The following is a 16,100-nucleotide window of genomic DNA, read 5'->3' as shown; positions in this document are numbered from 1 at the left end:
TTTCATATAATTGTTGTAAAAAAATATTTAAATAAATAATTTCCAAATTTTCTTTACATTGATTTTTAGTCGAAGGTATAAAGATATTATAATAATTTTTAGGGAATTTTTCAAAGCTATTAACATACTGAATATATATATATATATATATATATATATATATATATATATATATAATTCGTAACTTGTATATTTCGGAAGCAACAAATTCAGACAATATATTAGTATTAAATTTAAACGAACAACAAATTTTTTTCTAATACTTTACTCTTGTACGGCCTGCACGCTGAGCGGTTTTCCAGCATTATTTAATCTTATTTTGCAAGCAACAAATTTGTAACTTGTATATTTCGAGAGCAACAAATTAGCAACAAATTCTTATATTATTTTTATGTATAGTTTTGTTGCTTTATATATATTGTTCCGCTAACTTAATCTTTCTTTAGCGGAACATCATTTTTTTTTTTAACTTACAAAGCAACACATTTTTTTCTTTGGCAACTTTTTAGCAACAAATGAGCAACAAATGAAAATATTAATTAGAATTGATTCTGCTGATTTTGTTCCGCTAACTTATAAGACGTAAACTTTTTCGTTGCCGTGCGACGCTACGAAGCTCGCTGCTGGCACGCCTAGAGCGAAACGCGTGCTCATTTGCCAAAACTTTTTAATTAATATTTTAATAATTATTGCGAAAATTGCAAAATGATAAAGGACTTTTCTGTTCAGTTTACTGTCCTCTACCCGCTCACGAGCGTTGGCACAATCTTTGCAGGACACCCTGTATATACATATCTATATATTTGTTGATTTTGTATGATATATTCTTTGTATGCTTTAAAAGTTATAAGATTATTATTAATATTATTATTAATATTAAAATTAATTAAAGATTAATTAAAATTATAAGACTATAAGCTAAATCTAGTAAGAACTCGATAGCACGCGCTTTATCGAAATCTAAAAGGTGAAGTCTTTTACTGAAGTCTTAGGTACTTTCAACCAGCTGACTTCCTTATAAATACACGGAATGCCTTGCTGAATGTAATTTGGCGCGAGATACTACCGTGCCTCTTGATATTAGTTTGAAAGAGGTGTGAGCCAATTGACTGACATTTAATGCAAATTATTTGGGCTTGTGAAAAAAAAAGTAGGAGAAATATCTCCCCTCCCTGTAATAATTATTGAGAAATTAATTAAAAAAGATCAATCAACTCGCGTGAATATAAGCGCGCAATATTGATGTGTAGTATTGTTATTAAGTATTGTTATTTGTAGAACACTCTTTCCAAAATTTCATCGCGCGCCTAGCGACCGCAAACTTTTAGGTTGTCTCTGGGCCGTTCTTTTTCGTCGCACGTTTATATTCATATGAATTGGTCAATCTTCTTTAATTTTGTCAATAATTACAAAAAACGCAAAAGGACTTTTCTGCTCGGTTTCGTTTGCTTTACCTTTACCTGCGTACGAAAGGTAATACCTGTTATGGGATACCTGTATATACAGGGCGTCCGGAGTCAATTGCATCGTGTGTAAATAAAGCGGGTTAAATTGAGTAGAAGAGTCCCTTATCATTTTGCAATTTTCATAATAATTATTGAGAAATTAATTAAAAAAGATCGATCAATTCGCGTGAATGTAAGCGCGCAATAAAAAGGGACACCCCATTGATGTGTAGTTATTAGAACGCAAGAATCCATCGTTATCGTGTATCGCTCATAGTCGTAGCCTTTGTCATTTGTAAAGCGCTCGTCCCAACATTTCCTAGCGACCACAAACCCTTGGATTTTTTTTGGGCCGTCCTTTCTCGTCACGCGTTTATACAGGATGATCATTAAGATTGTGTCAAAAATAAATGATTATTACCGCGCAACACGTAGGACGAACAAAATGAATAAAACGCGATTTTGTAGATGAGACTTGTCAAATTTTATTACTTTAGATATGAAACAAATATATGATATTTTAATAATTTAAAAATACATTATTAAAGAAATGACGAAAATTAATTTGCGCGCAAGAACTAATGTTTTCAAACTGTTTTTTCATCGGAATCAGCATAAAATTGCAACTGTTTTCGAAAACTTTCAAATACGTTGTCCAATATTGCTATTGGAATCAATTCATCAATTACTTTATCTATTGTAACAGTAAGAGATGAATCGGATAAATGATGTCTACGATTATTCAAAGTGCTACACATACGAAAATCATCAATAATCCTGCGAAAAAATATCAAAAACTAAATAAAATCTCAGATTACCAACAAAATGTTTAGGTTAAATTGAGTTATAGCGTGATTTCAGGAAGGAAATATAGTTGAGTTTTGAGTACAGTTTTGCTTGAAACTTTCTTTAGATCTATATTTACTATGGAATTCATATGTTTCAACATAGTTTTTATCTCTATTCTAAAAGCACGATAAGAAGATCTTCTCTTCGATGCATAACGTATTCATTCTGATATTTTCGGTCGGTCTTTTTTAATTACTTTCTCAATAATTATTACGAAAATCGCAAAATGGTAAAGGACTTTCTTACTCAGTTTAATCCGTTCTATCTGCACACGACGGGTGATGCGATTGACTCCGGACACTCTGTATATATTCTAAGTCTAAGAAAAAATAAATAAAATAAATAAAACGCTGTATATCTCCGGCTGGGTTCGGGGAGCACATTTTGTCGCTATAAACGTGCTCTATCTTTGTTCAACTTTCAATAAATAAAAATAGAGCACGCTCATAGCGTGCTCCCCGAACCCAGCCTCCAAGGCCAAACTGTGTCTCGCCGCCGCCATATTACTTAAGCCATGTCCTATCAGAGACTGCCAAAATGATCCGTGGAGGGGATAAACACAGAAAAAAACCGCGTTCATATACACGGTACTTCCATTGTATGTCCTCCATTGTGTATCCTCTCTATCATGATTGGGCATGATGCGCGTCCCTAATCTGGCATCACTATGGGCTCACTCACATAGGACCTATAAATGTCTGCCAGTCGTGAAGTACTAACAGGAGTGTTTAACTAACCAAATTCCTTCAAAGATAAAAAGTGATTGTGGCTTTCGGGATTAAAGTATAATCTATATTTAATAGGCTCTGTATATATATATATAATCTCAAATTTTAATTGTCAGTTGGCAAAGATTTGTTTTACTGGCATGTATCTGCTTGAGGATATTTACAATTCCATTTTAAACATTTGAATAGTGTTTCAATTCAATGATCGTCGCATCAGGTAAATTTCTTAGATAAACGGCAGTATAAAATAAAAATTTTATTGCAAAATCTAAACAGTATTTAATAATATCACAATGAGTATGAACGCGTTATTTTTATACAAAGTTTTATGCAAGTTTTCTCAAATACAGCGAGTTTTTAGCTTGGCAATTGTTATAATTTTATTAAATGTACATTAATCTTATTAAATGTATATTTTTACAGAGACTTTTAACAATTAAATAAACAACAATAATAAAAATAGGCTTTTGTAACGCGTATTCAAGGATCAATAAGCTAAAAAGAATCAATCTTAATTAAACGATCAAGAGTATCATCAAGAAGCAATGTTTGACATTATATTCTTAATGTTATTATTCGTGTTTATTTTATTGATATATTATTATTACGTACATCATGGAAAAAACAGGCGACTCCTTAATCTTATACCGGGACCACCGGGTGATCCGATTATTGGCCATGCATTTCAGTTTCATGTTTCAGCAGGCAAGTATAAAATTTCTAATACATTTCTATATACATTAATTGATAGACGCCCTATCATTCATATCCTAAGTTAAATTTGATTAGATTCATTCCCCTTGGTGTTACGATCTCTTACAATTTTACATCTAATTTAATTCTAACTTAACAATTATTCTATCTTAAAAATTATCTTATCTCTAACTTAACCTAACTTACTTTCTACCTATTTCTACCTATCCACACACACACACACACACATCTCTATATGCCTTACTTTAATCTGAGACCTCCGCTTCCGGTTCATATCACGTTTCTTCTCCTTTCACATACCTTCATTCACACATCCCACATCAATCTCTCTCCCTCTCTCTCTCTCTCTATCTATCTCTCTTCCTCTTGAATCTTATTAAATGTATATTTTTACAGAGACTTTTAACAATTAAATAAACAACAATAATAAAAATAGGCTTTTGTAACGCGTATTCAAGGATCAATAAGCTAAAAAGAATCAATCTTAATTAAACGATCAAGAGTATCACATCAAGAAGCAATGTTTGACATTATATTCTTATCGAATCCTTTACCTAGTTCCCACTTCGACTATTTCTCCCTTCTTCATTCTCTCCCCCGCGTCTTAATTCCTCTAATTCCCTCAACCACCCCTCTCCCTCGCCCTTTTCCTCCAACACCTTTCCCAACATGTCTTGCCAGCCCTTCTCCACCCCCCAATTCACATATCTTTCCCAAACATGCTCCCATGTTTCCTCCTCCTTTCCACCTACAGCTTTTGCTCTCTTCATCCTACCAATTCCCTATTCTAAGTTAAATTCATAAGACCAGGTGTCTAAAACGTATACCTAACGAAAATATCCCCATGCAGATTACTAAACTTCAGATTATATGCAAATTGCATAGTTTACTTTTTGCATATTTAAAAAAAAAAACCTTAGCATTACTAATATGGACAAATTATAATATTTATAACTAATTAATGTTAATTAATTTTTGCATATTTTGCATATTTACATAAATTTTGCATATTTTATTGCATATATTATAATTAAATATATTTCCAAATTTTGCTTAAAATATTTATTATTTAAAAATTATTTAAAAAGTACGAAATTAAACAACAGCTTAAATTTATTAAAAACAATTATAGTTTTATGGTAAAAATAATTGAGAAATTGGTAAAAGAAAGCATGAATCTATTAGAATTAAAGATAAATTCTGTGCGGCAATTTTTAAAAAATTAAAAAATATTCTGAAAAAATATGTTACATGCTATTAACTAAAGTCAACAAAATTTGTAGGCGGAATTGCTAATCATGATAATAACATTAATTTTCTTATTCCTGAATTAATTAGTAAACTTAAAAATGCCCCAATAACATGTGTAGATGTTGAACTTTCTTTTTCTATTTTTTAAATATTTATTTTCAGGTAGGAAGCATAGATTTCTTCCAAAAAATTTTGAAAAGGTTTTTATAATATATTGTTTTGAATCTTAATAAAAGATTATATATTTAGCTTCCTTAAGAGTATAAATTCAGTTTCAAAATGTAAATATATACAAATAAAGTTCGTGTTTTTAAATATAGTGATTATTTTATATTTGTAAGATATACATATTATTTGATCAAAGCTTATTTTATTTTGTATCTGTCCCTGAAGATTTAAAATATTATAAAAAAATTAATATTTGTAAATATATATCTGCGTATTCTTTGCAAATTTATACAAATTTTTGCATATTTTTACATATTTATTGCATATTTTTGCAAAAATCTGTGCATATACATATCTGCGCATATTTTCTAAACTTTTTTTATAATCCGAAGTCTACAGATTACATATTTTAGCTCCTCTCTTGACAATATCCATTTACAGATCATTATCATAATTATTATTTTGTCTATTTTTAATTTCTGATTACTTAGACCGACAACAAAAATTTTTGTCAAGTAACTATAATCAGAGTAGGTGTCTCTTATAAATTTTCGCCCACAAAAAACAATGTCTGCCTCTAAATTGTTCCATCACGTCAGGTTTTAAAGTTATTTTAGTGATGAAAAATCAGAAGTTTCTCATTTTAAAATTCAAAATCGATATTTACAATATATTTTTCAGAGGAACAATGGAAATTTTTTTGTAGCTTATCCGATAAGTATTATCCCATTTCTAAAATATGGATGTTCTGCACGTATATTGTGTCTATTCGTCATCCAGATGATATAAAGGTAATTGAGAGCGAAAGTTATAGGGAGCGTGCGAGCGAGCGTGCTCCAAAAGAGATAAGCGCGAAATGAGACGGCCAACGGACGACACCCGCGAGTATCGAGACGCGCTCGATTCTAAGATGCATAGAATCTTAACACTTTGCTATATTAATCATACGCGAGATACGATTATAATTCGCACGCGGCGGGTAAACAGCGATAAATCGTCTGTCTCGGAATAACTCCGGTAGTCACACAACGGCACTGAAATATGTCTATTTCAATAAACGAGACCGACTCTTTATCTCACTCGAGTAGCGTACACGCGTCAAAGTACTCTGATCGGAATGCGCCGCGCTCGGTTGGCGGCTTACCTTTATACTGTCGTCGCCTTCTCGAAGGATCCAGAAGGTCCCCGAAATTTAGTCATTTCCGCCGACAGTTTTTAGGTGACTTGTTTGTCGCGATTTTACCTTAGATCCTTCGAGAAGGGCGACGATGTTTGTTGTTGCCGCGCGTTTTCGCTCGATCGCAGAAAACGCTATCTCGCATCGCGCGCGCGGCGATGACGCGGTCGCGCGACAACAAAAATGCGAAGTTCGAGATCGTTGCAATCTCGAACAGTAATCAAAAAAATTCAATTTTTTATAAACATTGCAATTTAGTTAAATTTAAAAATCTTGCGTTTTATAAAAAGATTTTTGCTTAGAAAAAGATTACTTAAAAAGATGAATAGAGAAAATATCGACATATGTATATATATATATATATATGTCGATATTTTCTATTCATCTTTTAAGTAATCTTTTCTAAGCAAAAATCTTTTATCGATTATATCGACATATATATATATATATATATATATATGTCGATATTTTCTCTATTCATCTTTTTAAGTAATCTTTTTCTAAGCAAAAATCTTTTTATAAAACGCAAGATTTTTAAATTTAACTAAATTGCAATGTTTATAGAAAACTTATATATATATATATATATATATATATATATATATATATATATATACTCGATCGAGACTAGATAAAAATTTGAGATATGATTAATAAATTATTTATGTACCTTAGATTGAGTGATATAATAAATTGATATTTCTTAATATATTTTCGATAATTTCAGACGATATTAAGCTCCGACAGTAAAACAAGTCGACGATATAACTTGTTGCATCCTTGGATCGGCACAGGTCTTTTCACTAGCACAGGTAACATAATGACATCAATCTAGTAATATATATACTTTACTATTACAATTTGTTTTCCATTTGTCCCCATCATAGAAAATCAAATAAAATGTTATAGGATTAAAATTGAACATTATTTTTAACGATGAACTCTTACATACTCCTTTCAGTTGTGAGAAATAATAAATTTGAAAGAAATTCACAAGTGATTTCGCTGTGATATATGTATTCCCCAGTAAATAGAAATAATAAATATTTTAAATAAAAAAGATTTGTTTTGATGATTTTCAATTAAATCAAACACGTAATAGATGTTCCAATTAAGATTTTCAATCAAACATCATCACATAACAGACTTTTTAATGAATTACACAGGCCTGCGAATTTAGGCTGTTAAAAGTTTAAGATTTATAGCTAGCTTTCTACGTAATTTTGTGCGCTGAATACAAATCTAGTAGAAATTTCCTATCACGTCAGATTTTTGAAACAAATCAGGTAAAATGAATTGTATCAGAATTGTTTCAAAATAGACGGAACTTTTGAAAATCAATCGGCGCCTCACCTTTATATTCAAAAATACGTTTTTAAGGCAAAATAATTGTTTCAAAAAATATCTGATTGTTTTGATCATTAGAATTCTTTGGAAAAGCAATGTACATGCCTAGAACGATATGAGAACTGTTTTAGAATAAGCAGAACTCTTGAAAATCGAACGGCGTCTCACCCGCATATTCCAAAATAGGCATTTTTGAGGCAAAATAATTGTTTACAAAAATTTATATTTGTTTTCAGAACTCTTTAGAAAATGCATTAATACATATAGAATACATATCAGAACTTTGCTTTAAAATTGCTCTTAATTATTTATTAATTTTCACGAAATGATACGTCAGCTTCACACATACTATATAATATTTGTATTTTATATCGCGTAATGCATTATTTTGGTTTTGTTTTAGGCGCTAAATGGCGTGCGCGACGAAAGATATTAACACCTGCGTTCCATTTCAATATATTGAATCAATTTGCTGATATTTTGATCAAAGAGGGCAATTGTATGACAAAATCTTTGAAAGATATCGGAGGAGTAGTTGTAAAAGATTTAGTACCATTTATTAGTGAACATACACTAAACGCCATATGCGGTAAGATTTCCGTAAATTTCTGTGCTTGTCCTGTATTATGTACGGGGATTTCATTCTAAATGATATCATAGCTTAAGATAGTTAAGGTAATTTGTTTTCATAGAAAGAAAAGAATCGATGTTGCACAAAAGATAGGTAATATTCGATTTTTTATACTCAAAGTTATTTATAAAATAATCAGTTGCAATCATCTTTAATTGTATATCATTATATCTTATAGTTGTAATACATGTACTTGCAGAAACTGCCATGGGCATCTCTCTGCAAAAACTCAGCGAGTTTCAGCAACCGTATCGAAATGCCGCTCACGACATAATCGAAATGTTATTTTACAGGTAATTTATACATATAATCAATAATTGTGTAACATATTTATTTTTCTTTAAGCTATGATTGTGTGCAACATATATTTTCTATATATATATACAGGGTGTCCTAAACCAGCCTTCCCCCCCTTTTCTTTCAAAAACTAAGCATTTTAGAGAAAAACGTTTTGAACAAAAATTGTATGGTTTTGAGGGGAACATAAGATGGTGTCATTGGTTTGACTTTGGATAGCATCGTTAAGGTCAAGTCAAGAACACCTTTAATTTCTTAAATGGAATCTCCTATTTTTTATTGCATATTCTTATAGGTTATGTCGAGAGCTTTCCAAAACACTATAATAAAGTATTTCTTCATTAAGAATTTTTTGAGTTATTTTGTATCTTAATCTGACATATTTTAGTATAAAATATAAAATATCTCGAAAATTATTTAGTGTTCGATAGAATGATCTAGAACACTCTGTATATTTTAAATAACGAATATTGAATAATCATGTAAAGGTGAACAATTAATTCGATTTGTTTAAAGCGACAATTAGGAATCAAAATCTATTGTATGTGCTCCGTTAAATATTTTATTTCAAAATAAAAGTTGTTTCCAATCTTCAAAATGTTGGAAATATTGTAAATGTTAGAATATTGAAATATTAAGTAAAATGAATTGTGTTATAAAATTTGATTTGAAAAATTATCTTTGATCAAGAAATCTATAGTTGAAACAAAAGTAAATAATGTTTTCAGAAGATTCTAACTATCTCTTTTTGTAACATATATTTTAAATTTATTCTTTTACCTTAAGTTTATTATTCTCTCTACAATCAATGAAATTACTTAAAGATTACTATAAGATTTTATAGCAATAAGAAATAAGACTTTTACAAAATTACATCATTATTGATATTACATAGTTTTCTTTAATTATGATTTAGAGCATTCAGGCCTTGGTATTATAACGAGTTGTTATTCTCATTATCGCCACAAGGAAGAAAGCAAAAACAGATCTTGAAAATATTGCATGGATTTACGGAAAAAGTACGTTATAAATCATGTTATTTTAAAACCGTTAAACTCTATTTTTTTATATAAAATTACAATAAATTTCGTAATCTTTGTACCACAAGGTTACGTGAGATAATAAATAAATATTAATAATATATTATGCTATTAATATTTATGATACAGTACGATGTGCTATTGTTATTTAATACAAAAAATAATTTTAATAATTTTAAAATAATAATTTTAAAATTATAATTTTAAAAAATTTAATATTGTATTCGTGTGTAGGTCATCGCGGAGAGAAAACTTTATCACAAAAACACCAATTATCGGTATTTGGAAAACCTTGAAAATGACAACAAGATGGAGACAGATAATATCGAAGTATTTGGAAGTATGTAATAAATATGTAACCGCAACTTCTATTCTAGTTTGATTACGCAATCTAATACTTTAAATCATGCCTGTAATATTTATACTAAACACATAATAATGCAACATCTGCCGTAAAATTAAATCATTATTATTTCTAATACGTATAGAAAATGTAGATTTTTTAAACGAGACTAATGTTGTACAAAGTGGCCAAAAGTGACCATCTTTTTTTATTTATGTTTTAAACTAAAAGAAATAGATCGTAACAAATATATATCAAATTAAATGTTCAAACTAAATTCTATTGTTAGCATAACGGTTGCTTCCAAAAGCTATCTGTATTAACGAACAGAGAGATATGCATAGTTTTTTTATAATAATGTAAATATTTTGACGTGAAAAAAGTTATAGCGCTGTTTGAAACGAATACAATGATGTATGATATAATATAAATATTTTACATATTGTTGCATCCCTGGATTATGCCCGGGAGAGATCATCTCCAAACGCGTTGCCGGGGACGTTGTTAATAAACAAAATACTAGACTGCTGCAATGTGACAGGTAACAGGTTCTGGATGTACAATAGTAGCAAAAAATTGTCAAAATTAAAAAGAAAACATGTTTCTTACGTTTACACTGTTTGAAAAATTAAAAAAATAAATTCGGATTATGAAAAAGATTAAAGTATCACAAAATAATATGGATTTTGACGTCTTCGTAAAAGAAAATAGTATTAATTAATATTTTTCCTAATTTATTGCAAAAAAGGCTTTTGATCGTGAATATCCTCTGAAATCAACTGCAAAAAATAATGAAAAACGAGTAACTTGCAGAAAGAGAAAAAGAGACAGATAATATTTTTTTACAATTTTTAGTAAATAACTTTTAAACGAATTAGTGGATCTAAATCAAGTTTTGCACAAATATTTATTAGAATTTCCTTAATATATGTGAAAATTTTTATTTCATTGGTAATATCTTTGTCAAATTTGTCAATAAGTGCTACAATAGGCGATTTTCCATAAAAATCAACAGTACTTTAACTTTAAATAACTTCCAAACTGTTAAGAGAATTGTGCTTAGTTTTTGCACAAATATTTAGAAGAAATAGTAAAACAATGTATGAAATTTTAATGTTTCTGTTAATATTTCGATATATGTCACATACATCTTTAAAGAGTAAGCTGCAGTATTACAGTTTTGTATATATTTAATATAAAAATTATATTAAATATTGAAACTTTTCCTTCAAAAATAAATATCAATTGACAACCTGGTTATATTCTGCCCAACTGTAAATGGCTGCCTGTCACATCGCTGTTAGCAGTTTAGTATATACGTGGATCATTTTCAAAAGTAATACACATTGTAGTAACGCCGCGGACTGGATGGTGCAATCACAATGAAACTTTTGGACAGTTGTAGTGGAGAACTTGAGAAAGCAATACGTAGTCAAAAAAACTTTTTAGTGCGTGTCATTATAAATTGACAAGTGTTAGAAATGGCCTCTGCAAATGCTTCAGGTATTGTGATGAATGAAGATCAACGATCGTAGATTAAGATTGAAATTTTATGTAATCAAAAATCCAACAGACATCTAAAGTGCTGTAGTGAAGTTCGTGATGCTCAGATAGTATAGAATTCATATATGTAATAAAATATTTTAAATATATGTATATGTGTGCGAAAGTTATGTATGAACGTGCGAGCGAGATCTCGAACATCTCGACCGCCTCGCCGGGATTCCGGCGAAGAAACGCCCTTGATTAGCCAAGATTGCTCCCGCGATGCGCTGGTTTGTCGTCTTGCTCGTCGGAGCGGCTCTCCTGCAAGAGGACGATTTTGGTGATAGGGCGCGTCAGCTCTGAAGTGGCAGTGCGGATGGTGACCATGATGTGATGGACTCGCCCGTCGTCTCCCGGATGCACGCTGGTGATCTGTGCGAGAGGCCATCGTGTTGGCGGCGGGTTGTCGGATGAGACAGAGCCGCCCGATGCGGACCTCGTCCAGGAACATGCCCTTTTTGGGGTGAGATAAGCTTCCTCGGTTAGCGTGTCCTTCTTGACGTAGACGGTCTCGCGTAGAGCCTCCCAGAACGTGCCGAGTTTATCATCGAATTTCGCCTAGTTGGCTTCCAAGGCTTGGAGTCGTGCCTCCACCAGCCCGATAGAGATATTGGCGGACCCCGACTTCCGCAAGTTCTCGTACGAGCGTGCAATGCGCCCGTACAGCTCCAACTGCGTCCGTATGGTTGAGTCCTTGTCCTTACTCATCTTTTTGTCTTTTAGGATGTGATGACCGAAGAAGCTCCGACGAAAGTCACCACAGGCACTGCACTCACTGCACCCACAGGCACCGGACAGCGATATCCGGCTCGAAGGACCAGCAATAGTTATGTGTGAACGTGAGCGCGAAATGAGACGGACAAGCATACCCGCGAGTATCGAAACGCGATTAATTCTACGACGAATATGACACTGCTTATAAGATTAATTATACGTATCATACGACTGTAATTCGCGGCGGACGAACAGCGATAAATCTCGGAATAACTCCGGTAATCACACTAAAATATGCGAATATTTCTCCACGAAAACGAATTTCTGTTATCACTAGGATAGCGTGTACGCGTCGATTGTTTTTAGCGGACTGAGCCAAGCTCGGTTGTCGGCTCGCTTTTATACGGTCGTCGCCTTCTCGAAGAATCCAGAAGGTTCCCGAAATTCGCTCATTTCCGTCGACAGTTTTTCTGTGACTTGTTTGTCACAATTTCATCTTCGGGATCCTTCGAGAAGAGCGACGGTGTTTGTTGATGCCGCGCGTTTTCGCTCGGTCGCAGAAACGCCGCCTCGCATCGCGCGCGCGGCAACAACAAATGCTAAGTTCGAGATTGCTGCAATCTCGAACAGTATAAAATATTTACATTATATCATACATTGCTGTATTCGTTTCAAACAGCGTTAGAACTTATCGAAATATTCACATTATTAGAAAAAAAATTGTATACCTTTCCGTTCGTTAATACACTGAGAAAAAAAAGTTGTTGATTTGACTAAATGTGTTCAACTGATTATTATTTCTTTAATTGAAATATTTAAGTATTTAAGTTAAATACGACATATTAAATTTATAACATGACGTATTTGACTTAAATACTTAAATATTTCAATTAAAAAAATAATAATCAGTTGAACACATTTAGTCAAATTAACAACTTTTTTTTTCTCAGTGTATAGATAGCTTTTAAAAGCAATCACTATGCTCACAATAGAATTCAGTTTAAATCATTTTAATTTAATATAATTTGTTATAATCTATCTCTTTTAGTTTAGAAGATAAAAGGAGATGGCTATTTTTCGCAGGATCTTGTATAATTAAAGCGCGACTTGCAAAAATGAGATTGACGCTAATGTGCTTTTCCATTTCTAGTTAAAAAAAAGCGGCTTGCCATGTTGGATCTCTTAATAGCGGTATCTCGAAACAATTTTTTGTCGGATTTGGACATCAGAGAAGAAGTCGATACCTTTATGTTTGGGGTATGTATCTGTAATCTTTTTTCAAATTTTTTGTACACATCATCTAAACATATTTAATGATGTGACGATATGCATATGATTACAGGGTCACGATACTACAGCGATGGCTATGACTTTTGCTTTATTACTATTAGCTGAACACAAAGATGTCCAGGTAACCTGTTTCTCAATATATTGCGATATATTATTTAAATAATAATTTAAATAATTATTATTTGTTGCGATATTACTTCCTCATATAGAGGAAACTTTGTTTTCGCGATAAAAATTCTTTTTTCTAATTTCCAATGTATTTAGAATGTTTCACAGCGTCGAAAAGTGATATTTTTAAATCTCTAACTTGCGCAATTTTTGAGATATCAAGTTAAATTTTTTTTTTAATGAATAAAGTATCATTAAAAGATGGTTGATATTGAATTTAGTGAGAATCGGTAAGAAAGTTCATTTTTTATAAAATTTTGAATTTTTTGAGAAATGTCTGTATGCGCTCTAACTTTCGCAAATTTTGAGAGATCGTTAAATTTTTTTTATATGAATACAATATTATTAAAGAAGTTGATAAATTTGAGGATTAGTGGAAGGATTCATTTTTTATAAAATTTTAAATTTTTTGAGAAATGTTTAGATACGCTGTAACTTTCGCAAATATTGAGGTATCTTCCTTTATAAAGAAGCCAAAATTAAAAAACTCACTTGCTTTAAGGAGCTTGAGTTTCGTGAGCGAAATAAAATGATAAGGAAGCAATATGCAAGGTTCTAATCTGCACAATTCTTTTTTCATTTATTAAAAATTTATTAGTATCTATACGAATAGAAAACAAAATATTAAGAAATATACTTTAATTATTATCGATGACGCAGGAATGTGTGAGGCTTGAAGTCGATACCGTGATGCAAGAGAACACAGGAAAACTTACCATGAAATCCTTGCAAAATTTATCATATTTAGACAGATGTTTAAAGGAAACGTTACGCTTATATACCGTCGCGCCTTTTGTCATACGAAGACTTGAGGAGGACGTGAAATTACGTAATTAATCACTTTTTTTTGGCTGCATATATCTATGAATGTCACAATTTGTAGAATATATATTATTGATATATATTATTGTAAAATAAGGTTAATTGCTTTAACACTTTAAAAATACAATATTATGTTCAAGTTATTTCTCAAAAAAAATTCTTTTAATTTCATAAACTTTTACACTTTGTGTAAAAAGTGTACAACTTGTACACTTTTTACACTTTGTGATTTTATAATACATACATATAATACACTTTTCAGATTCATATGTTATACCTGCTGGAACAAACTTACATGTTAATATCTACGGAGTACACAGAGATCCCAATTTTTGGCCAAATCCAGAAGTGTTTGATCCAGATAGATTTTTGCCCGAAAGAATGCGTAATTATCATCCTTATTCCTATGTACCCTTCAGTGCAGGACCGAGAAATTGCATAGGTGAATTGCTCGTGATTTCTTTTTCTCTACATTTTGATAAGACTTTAAATTGTAGGTCAAAAATTCGGTCTACTGGAGTTGAAAGCTATGATAGCTCCTTTGGTGCACAATTTTTACTTGGAGCTCATAGATCAATTAAAAGATATTCGGTTGAAGGCCAATATCATAGTTCATCCTTCTCATCCGGTTCGTATAAAATTCATCAGTCGCAAACAACCGTTGCAGAAGAATTAACACGGATACTATACAAGTGTAAGAAATTGATGAACAATAAAATTGATAACAATAAAAACAAAGACAGAAACGCTTTTAAGCAATCGCGATAATTATATAATTTGTATGCTATATGTACATCTTTTTGGCTGCATATATCTATGAATATGTCACAATTTGTAGAATATATATTATTGATATATATTATGGTAAAATAAGTTTAATTGCTTTAACACTTTAAAAATACAATATTATGTTCAAGTTATTTCTCAAAAAAATTCATTTAATTTCAATTCATTTTTTAAATCCATCGCTTCGTCCCCTTTCATTTACAAGGAATATTGCCGATAAACATGCTCTGATCTAAATTTAATTCTTCACACACACACATCGGCTAGACTGTATAATATTGTATAGCCTAGGAAGAAATTTAAAATAAACATTCCCTCCCCTCACACAGATTAAATCTCTCATATATATTTATTTATAGAAAAATTTATTTATTTATTGATTACAAAAAGTGCCGACGTGTGTTTAAAAGAACGTTTGTGAATTTTAGTCAATAAATTAAAGTCTGATGATGATAGAAACTTCATAAAGTTAGTTAACTAGGTAATTTGTAAGATAAGCACTTCTTAGCAACTGGTGATGCAATAAATAATGATACAAGTGATTATTTTAATGACGTTTCCAAGTAATTAAATGCGAATACTTTGTACAAGTACTTGTCAATTATGTGAAGGAATTTATATATCTTATCCTTTTTAAATATTGTATTGTACTTTAATAATGAAGACGTTAATAATCATACACGCACATGTCACTTTATATACATTAAAACTAATTTAGCTCTCTAACTTTTCACTTAGATCATTGAGCAAGACTCGTTGTAATTATATGGATAACAATGTGAAAA

At 31.1% G+C, this 16,100-nt stretch overlaps 2 protein-coding genes across 2 annotated transcripts in view; one reads left to right on the top strand and one right to left on the bottom strand.

The window, feature by feature from the left end:
• Positions 1 to 16,100, bottom strand: part of LOC126849435 (serine-rich adhesin for platelets) — a 95,066-nt gene that overhangs the window by 21,110 nt on the left and 57,856 nt on the right. The window lies entirely within an intron of this gene.
• On the top strand, positions 13,399 to 15,272 carry LOC126851487 (cytochrome P450 4C1-like). The gene is made up of 5 exons (XM_050595532.1): positions 13,399 to 13,506; positions 13,592 to 13,660; positions 14,368 to 14,536; positions 14,792 to 14,971; positions 15,027 to 15,272. Exons 1-5 carry the CDS (start codon positions 13,420 to 13,422, stop codon positions 15,203 to 15,205), a joined length of 684 nt encoding a protein of 227 aa, XP_050451489.1. The 5' UTR covers positions 13,399 to 13,419; the 3' UTR covers positions 15,206 to 15,272.

The sequence above is a fragment of the Cataglyphis hispanica genome, chromosome 1 (assembly GCF_021464435.1).
Source record: "Cataglyphis hispanica isolate Lineage 1 chromosome 1, ULB_Chis1_1.0, whole genome shotgun sequence".
NCBI classification, from domain to species: Eukaryota; Metazoa; Arthropoda; class Insecta; order Hymenoptera; family Formicidae; genus Cataglyphis; species Cataglyphis hispanica.
This window is presented reverse-complemented; position numbering and strand designations above follow the sequence as displayed.

What these genes read in the sequence shown, in the direction of transcription:
- LOC126851487 (XM_050595532.1), top strand. Translation starts at nt 13,420, where the DNA reads ATGTTGGATCTCTTAATAGCGGTATCTCGAAACAATTTTTTGTCGGAT. An exon ending in TCGATACCTTTATGTTTGGG is followed by an intron (nt 13,507 to 13,591) that starts GTATGTATCTGT and finishes ATATGATTACAG; the next exon opens with GGTCACGATACTACAGCGAT. An exon ending in CTGAACACAAAGATGTCCAG is followed by an intron (nt 13,661 to 14,367) that starts GTAACCTGTTTC and finishes TCGATGACGCAG; the next exon opens with GAATGTGTGAGGCTTGAAGT.